At 62.6% G+C, this 8,670-nt stretch overlaps 1 protein-coding gene across 1 annotated transcript; it reads left to right on the forward strand.

Annotated features, from left to right (window-relative positions):
* The first annotated feature begins 1,758 nt into the window (after positions 1 to 1,758).
* LOC104380849 (fibulin-7) lies at positions 1,759 to 4,812 on the forward strand. The gene is made up of 8 exons (XM_086621116.1): positions 1,759 to 1,827; positions 2,191 to 2,347; positions 2,512 to 2,682; positions 2,863 to 2,988; positions 3,160 to 3,282; positions 3,376 to 3,513; positions 3,614 to 3,752; positions 4,452 to 4,812. Exons 1-8 carry the CDS (start codon positions 1,759 to 1,761, stop codon positions 4,810 to 4,812), a joined length of 1,284 nt encoding a protein of 427 aa, XP_086477242.1.
* Positions 4,813 to 8,670: the final 3,858 nt, after the last annotated feature.

An 8,670-nucleotide genomic window follows, 5' to 3' on the forward strand; every position in this document is an offset into this window, starting at 1 on the left:
GGTGAGACGAGCCACCCCGCAGCAGCGCCGGTGTCGGGGCGAGCTCGGCGGCGCGCTCCTGCGCGTCCGTCTGTGTCTGGTGGCGGGATTTGATCCTATTCAGGAGCCCAGACAGGCACCGCTGGTCAACTCCAACAAAAGCTTGACGGGTGAGTAATGGCTCTGTCAAAACGGTTGCTCGCTGGCGCGGACACGGCAGACAGCTCCCGGGGTCCCGGGCTGGAACCCCACCGGGACGCCCTGCGGCGGGGTCAGCCCCCCGTACTCTGCCCCAGCCCCGGCACAGAGCCGGGGTCGGGATGGGAAGATCGGCAGGAGTGGGGATCCCAAGCAGTACCCACTTTGGGGTGCTGGGAGATTGGATGCCAAGGGGCTGGGGGTTAAGGGGGGATTTGTGTCCCCCCCTCAACTGGCTTTTCTGCTGCCCTAAGGGGGGTCTCGTCGTTGCCCCTTCCCGTAACCGGCTTTTCTGCTGCCCCATGAATTAAAGATGCCGGGGAGGTAACACACACCACCATGGGCACGAAGCCAAATACGCGCTCGGGCGAGCTGGGCAGCGTGGTTACGGGGTGGGAGGATGAGTGGGCCGGGGGGCCGGCGGCAGGAGGGATGCCGAGGTTTGGGGTGGCACGTCTCAGCAGGTGCTCGGGGTTGGGCAGGGGTCCTGGGGCATGTGCTGCTGGGGGGGGCTCGTAGCACCCCGATGGCTCTGCCTCAGCACGAGGTTCCCGGTGCCCATGCCAGAGGGGCTGGGGGTGCTCCCCTGGCACAGGGCAGGTGTCTGGGGGTCAGACCTGGTGGTGGCTGGAGGACAGGCCCCTTCCTCTGGGCTCACAGGTTGGGAGGGACCAGGAGCATCCCACTCCCCAGCTCTGAAGGCTGAGCTGAGCATCCAGTTCCGAAAACCTTCACTTCCTTCACTCTGACTCTAAGCCTAATCCTGCCCTGAACCCTGGCCCTAGTGCTGATGCCAACTCCAACCCTTATCCAAACCCTTGGCAACTGTCCTAACACTGGTCTTAACCCAGACACGGACCCCGACCTCAGCATTAACCCTGAGCCTAACCCCAACCTCAACCCTGACCCCAACGCTGACCCAAACCCTAATCCTGACCCTAACCCTAATCCTGACCCTAATGTTAATCCTGACCCTGATGTTAATGCCAACCCTGCCGTTAATCTGCACCCCAGCTCCAGGCTGCAGAGGAGCCCCCGAGGTGCCCCACCAAGCTCCAGCCACGGCTGAGCTCAGCCCAGCAAAGCCGTGCCAAGGCCAGCGAGTCCCCGGCACTGCCCAGTTGCCCCCCTTGGCAGCCCCAGTGCCACTGGAGAACCAGACCCCGGTGCCGACCCCAAATCCATCCCTTGTCCCTGGAGACTTTCCCACGCTTAGCAAACGCACGGGATTAGCCGCATCCCGCGCTCCCACGTGCCGGGGAGCCCCAGAGCCGTGGCTGGCCGTGGGGGGAACCCGGCACCGCCGGTACCGCGGTGACAGCCACCGCCTGGCCCCGGCATCTGCTGGCCCTGTGACATGAAAGGCTCCAAAGCCTCTGATGTGCGGAGAGGGAAGGGAGAGGCTGGTGCCAGTGCCAAGGGGAAACTTTCCTACGGCTCGGCCTCGGCCAGGGGAAAAACCAACAAACAAACACCCGGGCACGCGCCGCCAATAAATCCCGGTGAGAGCGGGAGCGCGGCTGTGAGCGAGCCGGGCAGAAACTGAGCGCCGGCGTCTCGTCCGGATCCAGCTCCGGCACGATGCTCCTCGTCCTGCTGCCAGCCTGGCTGACCCTGGGCATCCTGCAGCTGCCCCTCAGAGGCGCCCAGGTAAGGACCCTCATGTCCCTCCTCACAGAACGCCCCCGCCAGGGGGTTCTCAGCACCCACCTCATACACCCCAGCACCAGGGTGGGGGGTGTGACACAGCCACAGCGCCCACAGGGCTGCCCAGGACCACGGGGGGACGGTCGTGGGGCTTTTCCCTCACGGCAGCGAGATGATGCTAAACCCACCCGGGGCATCCCAGCTGCTCCTCAATCCAAGCTCCAGGGCAGGACTGGGAGGAGGGGCTGAGACTGGAGCAGATACAGAGGCAGAGGCAGACCCTGCACTGGGATGGGGAGGAAGGAGCTTTGCAGCAGGGTGGCAGGGGGGCCCGGTGGGTGACACGGATGTCGTTGGTCCCCCCAGGAGTGCCTGAGCCAGCAGCAGGCGCTCAGGGCGCTGTGGCAGATGCAGAAGGTGCTGGCGGCGCAGGAGGCTGCCCAGCTGCGGGCTACGCGGGGTCTCCGGCAGCAGGTCGCCGTCCTCCAGAACCGTCTCCAGAGACAGGCTCCCAACCGCAACGGTACCACCGGGTCACCACCATGGGGGTGACGGCCCCGCGGGGCCAGCTCGGAACCCCGGACCCCTGGCGAGCAGCCTGGGCAAGGGACCCGCAGCTCCTCACCGGGGCTGGCATCAGCTCCAGCCTGGCGATGTCCGTCCTCACCCGCATCTGTCTGTCCGCAGAGACCTGCCCGCAGCCAGCGGTGCCCCGGAACGGACGGATGCTGGGCCGGAGCATGCGGGTGGGCCATGACGTTCACTTCGTCTGCAACGCCGGATTCCGGCTGGTGGGCTCGGAGACGCGCACCTGCCGGCACAACCGCACGTGGAGCGGCACCCAGCCCTTCTGCAGAAGTGAAGTGGAGCGGGGTTGGGCACCACGGGCTCCTCCGTCCCCCAGAGCTGCAGGGTCCCGTGGCTCCGCTCCCCCCACTGCAGAGGGAGCAGCCCAGAGGCTGCAGCAATGGGTACCAGGGCTGGGCTGGGGTGACGGTGGGTGTCTGCAGCTGGTGGTCATGGGCTCCTTCTCCCCAGGTATCAACGACTGCTCCAGCAACCCATGTGCCAATGGTGGGACCTGCGTGGATGGCAACCAGAGCTACACATGCCTCTGCTCCCGGGGCTGGTCAGGTCCCAGCTGCCAGAGCCCCGTCTACGCCTGTAAGTGCCCAGCACGGGCTCTGCCAGGGCTTGGGTTTGGGCTGCGGAGGACAGGGATGCTCCCAAGGCTGGCACCTGGCCATGCGGCACCCATCTGACCCCAGAACCTCAGCCCCCACCCATGTCCCCATGCCCTCCACCCCAGCAGTGACACCCGCTTTCCCCCCGCAGACTGGGTGACACTGAGCAACTCCTCCTTCAGCCGCCAGCCCCGCTGTGCCGAGGGCCGCCCGGGCTCCCGGCGCTGCAGCTGCGACACCGGCTTCCAGATGCGAGCCGGCGGCATGTGCCACGGTAAAAAGGAGGTGCAGATGGCGGGGAGGGAGGGGAAACTGAGGCTCGGCAGTGATGAGACCGCCGGCCATGCCCTGCACGCTGTCTCCCCAGACGTGGATGAGTGCCAGCTCTTCCAGTCCAGCCCTCAGACCCGGCTTTGCCTCCACGACTGCCTCAACCTCCCTGGCTCCTACCGCTGCCTCTGCCCCCCCGGCTACCTGCTCCATGCCGACCGCACCACCTGTGAGGGTAAGAGCGGTGAGCGCAGGGCAGGGAGCATCCCGTGGGACCTGGGGGTGCAGCAGGGAGCAGCGGGGATGGTCCCGCTCACCCCGTGCCACCGCCGCAGACATGGATGAGTGCGCCGGGAAGCAGCACAACTGCACCCGGGGCGACTTCTGCATCAACACCTTCGGGGGCCACCGCTGCGTGCGCCCCAAGTGCCCCCCACCACGCCACAATGTCAGCTATGTCAAGACCTCTGCCTTGTGAGTACCGTGCGTGGCTCGGGCTGCATCGTGCTTTGTTCTCCGGGTGATGGGTCTTACGGTGCCCTGGGGACCATATGGCGTCATCCAGGGGCAGCAGGGAAAGTGCCAGCCAAACTGCCATGTGGGGCGTGCTTGGCGGGCTCCCCAATGCCCAAAGGTCTCGGGATGCCAGTGGCTGGGGATGCGGGCAGGAGCACCTTGATACAACAGCCCCTGCCAAAGCCCCAGCGTGGGGGAACAACACTGTTTCTGTTCCGCCGAGCATCCATGCGGTGCCATCAGCTGCCATCTCACAGGTAAAGCCCCTTGGTCCTGCTCGTGGGACCCAACTGCTTTGTGGCCAAGCAACCCAAATGGAGGACCGTCCTTGCTCCAGGCAAGGGATGTTCCTCTGCAGGAGGCACATCTGAGCCTGGCTCCATCCCTGGCCTCCAGCTGGGACTGCGGGACCCCTGGTCCCAGCCTCGGAGAGTGGCCCAGAGCTGTGTCCCCGCAAGGCACGGCGTTTGGGGTGGGACAGAGATCCGATGCCAGGCAGGCTCGGATGTGGCTGCCTTGGGTTTCTCTGCCACAGGACTGGCAGCGAGGCTGGAGGTGCCGCCTGCGGTGCGGGCAAGGCTTGTTTGCAAGGATGTGGGCAGCTCCCCGAGAGCCAAACCACGGTGCTGAGCAGCGGTACCCCTTCTCTCCTGGCAGCCAGTGCGAGAGGAACCCCTGCCCCGCAGAGAGCCGAGCCTGCCACCTGGCCGCCGCCTCCATCTCCTTCCACTACCTGCCACTCCAAGCCAACCGCACTGTGCCCCGCGTCCTCTTCAAGATGTCCACCACCCACTTCGTGGGCGACAGCCTGCGCTTCGCCATCGTGGGCGGCCGGGGCCAAGGAGTCTTCTCCGTGCGACGCTCTGACCGGCAGACGGGAGAGCTGGTGCTCAGCAGCCCCGTGGCGGGGCCGGCCACACTGGAGGTGGAGCTGGAGATGAGCGAGTTCTCGCGCAAGGTCCTCCTGGGCAAACACATCTTCAAGGTCACAGCCTTTGTGTCCCCGTACGAGTTTTGATCCCCTGCGGAGGTGGATGTGAGGCCAAGCCAAGGTCTCTCCTGGGGAGTGATGGAGTGGGCACAGCTCAGTGGCCCCAGTTCTTGCCCTGTTGGAGATGTCCCTCTCCCACAACGCTTGCTCACAGCTGGTAGGGTGAAGCCACCGCAGCAGAAAGGGTGCCTGTAGCAAAGGCTGCGAGGAAACCCGAGGGGCTGCCCTCTGTATTGCTCTGCGGACAGAGGGACCAGCCCGGGGTGCCCGCCTCTGCCAGCCCCCCTCACCTCTGCCTGCGCGGCACGCGGAGGGGCACAGCAGAGCAAGCCGGCGGCACGTGGCGTGCAGGTCCGGCTCCCTGTGTCTGATAAGCTCTAATAAAAGCAAAGTGGCTGCAGGAAGGGTGTCCTCCTTGCTCTGTGCCTGCTGCGTGGGCGCAGCCCCGTGCTCCTGGGGCAAAGCTCTGTGGCTGCCCATGGCGCTGCTGGACCCCAGGGAGAGCTGGGGGCTGTGATCACAGCAGGGTCCCCTTGCAGAGCTTGGGGTGGCAGTAGAGCTGTCAAGCCCACCCAGGATCACTATTCTGTCCCTCCTAGCTCCACTACTCCCAGGGGCCATGATGGACATCCCTGCTGGGCAGGACTGGGAGCTGGGCTGAACATGCTGCCCTACATGTCCTGCACAGCCAAGGCTTGTTCCCAGACTGTGTGGCAGGTGCCAGGAAAGCGCAGTGGGGCTCCTTGGCACCAGGTGCGCAGGGGCTGGCGACCAGGGGCCGTGCTTCCTTGCAGCCAGGAGACTTCCTTCTGCAACAGCTCAGACAGGAGCAGACTGAACACTGCAGCTTTGCAGCTCACCAAACGCTCAAGCTGTTCCCCTGCTCTGGACTCGAGGAGGGTGGGCAGTGAGGACAAGAGGTGCAGCCCCCCACGCTCCTTGGGCACCCCTTTGTCACCACCAGCACAGCCAGACCCCCTGCGCAGGGAGAGCTGCTGCCAGCCGGAGGCTGAAAAAGTGATGAGGGCCTTTGGGGACAGCGGGTGAAGGACACGCTGCCCTCAGGACACCCATCCCTCCGCACACAGAAGCCTTCTTAGGTGAGTGGCCGGCCGGCCCGTGCCAGTGGCCCTCGCACAAAGCGGCCGCTGTGCACAGACCGCCGGCGGCTCATAAAGATCCCCTTATGCACCCGCCGCCGGCACCGCTCGCCAGCTCCGGGGGCTCGGCATGGCCGCTTTGCTGGAGGAGGAGGAAAAGCCTCCCCGGGGACAGCAGAGCTGCGGGCTGCGTTAGCCGTGCTGCGTCACAAAAATCGGCAGCCGGCCCGTGCCGACCGAGGAGAGAGGCTGGGATACAAAGTAGGGAATTGCAAGGGTAAATATTTATTCCTGCGCAGGAGGTGTCCCCAGCCAAACTGGGCTCCCCAAATGTGGTTTTGCACAGGGTTCTTGAACCCTTCAAACCTTCAGGTACAACACAATTTGACTAATCACTGACGCCCGCCCTACTGATTACTAATTGTAGCAGAACTTTGCAAAACCGCTCTCTTTTTGCAGCTTTCTTGCAGAATTCAGACGTCTCTGGAGTCAGTCTTGCTGGAGTTACTGATCCATGATGCCCTACGATGCTGGGAGGGTTTCAAAGCTGTGTCAGAGGGCTGAGATGCTGGTGTTCTCTTGGTTGACCCAGGGTATCTTTTTCTCCTTCTTGGAAGCTTAGAGCCCTTATTTCCAGTGCCAGGCTGTCATTTAGTTTGTTTTACTTAAGCACAAACAATACTAAAGTCTCCAGTAAAATTCCACTACCTCGTTACGTTACAGCCCAGCGTGTGAACTTGTCACATACGCACCTACAAACGAAGTTAAGGCACAGTCATACCATGAAGCCTGGTTGATACACTAATTAGGGAAGGGAATTTTCCTAACAGCTGCCGGGGAGCAGGACAGCCACGCAGGGCCGGCTTGCCCCAGCTCCCAGCCGGGCTGCTGTCCCTCCATCGCCAGCTCCCAGCGCCTCCTCAGCCCCAGCCACCTGGAAAGTCTTGGATGATTTTATAAAAACACAGCCAGCCTTACCGGCAACACTTCACAGGTGGCTCTGGGGAGACGGAGGGAAACACCAGCACCCTCCGCTCCTCCCAGGGAGGCTTTTTGAAGGATTTTTGGTTTGGCCTTCCCCATTCCCCGGAGGATTCACCGCCTCCTTCCAAAGCAGCGTGGGCAGCAGGTGGAGGGAGGGGAGGCCCCCCCCACACCCGGACCCGTACGAAGCGCAGAAACCGCGCTCCTCATCCTCCCCGCGGCGACCGGGTCGCGCCCGGGGTATTTTGTCGCCTCCGCCCCGCCGTAGCGCCGCTCGTTGCCATGGCGACGCGCCCGGCGGCCCGAGCCCCGCGGAGGCGCCGCGGGCCGCCGCACGGGCCTCAGTTGGAGGCCGCGTTACCCGCCCGGGCATGAGGTGGGCACGGGGCCGCTTCCAGCCTCCTCCGAGCGGAGAAGGTGAGGAAAGGGCGGCGGTGGAAGCGCGGGAAGGGTCTGCCCGGCCCTCCCCGGAGCCCGGGACCGCGCTCGCCCGGCGCCGGGCTGCGGTGTTTGCCGGGAGGTGCCGGTGCCTCAGCGCGGCTGGTTGGATTCTCCTCCCCGCTGCCCAGCGCTTGGCTCTCCGGTGCCTCAACATCCAGAGGGATGAGCCTGGTAACTCCTTGCTAACTAATTCACTGTAGTTAACAACCAGCGCCAACTCAGTTGCCTCTCCTCAGTCTGTGGTGGCCAAGTAAGCCCAGATTTGTGACTTTGTGCCCTGTTTTTTATATTCCGTGTTTTCTATAGCTGGAGAGAAAGGAGCTGGGGGCATAGCCACCATGTAGAGCATCCCGCTGGGTAGGGGGGATGCTACATCCTTGAATCTCTTCGCATCCAGCTTTGTTTTCCACCAGCGCGGGTGGCCAGTCGGTGCATCAGCTGCCGGAGAAGCCGTCGAGTCGGAAGGGAAAGGCGAGAGGGACCTGGCATCTGAAACGGGATGCGCGAAGCCTTAGACTCCGCTTGCGTCCTTCTCGAGAGCCCGGTGCCAGGCACTGCCGTGGGATGGCTGCAGCCCTCCGGGGGGTTTGGGCAGGAGGCAGCTCACGCTAGCATTAGTTGCAGCTCATCGCCTAACAAATTCCGTTGGATCAGACCAAAGTTTTTGGCGATAATGTTAAAACCGTCTGGCGTGATAAAACAGCAAAATCTGGTAGCAGAAGGATTCCAGAGTCTGGGTGGGCCTGGCTCTCCCGGCCAGAGTCTGATTAGGAGAAAGGAGAAACCTGGGAATTTCTTCAAATAATCTGAGCGGGTTTTGTACCAAGTAGCTCAAAGTGATGCGCAAGCCAGTTGCCATGTAGCAATTTAAACCATGAGTGCAGGCAGGTACTGCTAATTTCTTCCAAAGGCTGAAGTCAGGATTTTTTTTTCCTAGCCTGCTTGTTCATAAGCCTGTGCTGATGAGCATAAATTACATTCTTTTGTATTCTTACCCACACCTTCTCTCTCAGTGGACCCCAAAAGACATATGCCTGGGACTGATGCAGGACCTTTGGTGTACCAAGATCTGAATCGTTCAGCTCGCTCTTTCAGCACCTAGGCACGTTTGCTGTCTTCCAGCCCGTCGGCGTTTTTCTGGTCCCAGAACCATTATCAAAAAGGCCACAAGTGAGCTCGAGATCTCCTCCTTTTCTTCCAGCACGCTCGTGTGCAACCTAATCAGGCTAATTGAAGTTGCTTATCCCTGTTAGATGTTAATTTAACATCTTTAGTTTCTCAGGATCAGTGAGTGTGGTACAGAGGTACCTCAAGTCAGCTCAGGTGCAGCAGAGCATCTTAGTGCTGGTTTTGCAGTGCT

The sequence above is a fragment of the Tauraco erythrolophus genome, chromosome 15, assembly GCF_009769465.1.
Source record: "Tauraco erythrolophus isolate bTauEry1 chromosome 15, bTauEry1.pri, whole genome shotgun sequence".
Taxonomy (NCBI): Eukaryota; Metazoa; Chordata; class Aves; order Musophagiformes; family Musophagidae; genus Tauraco; species Tauraco erythrolophus.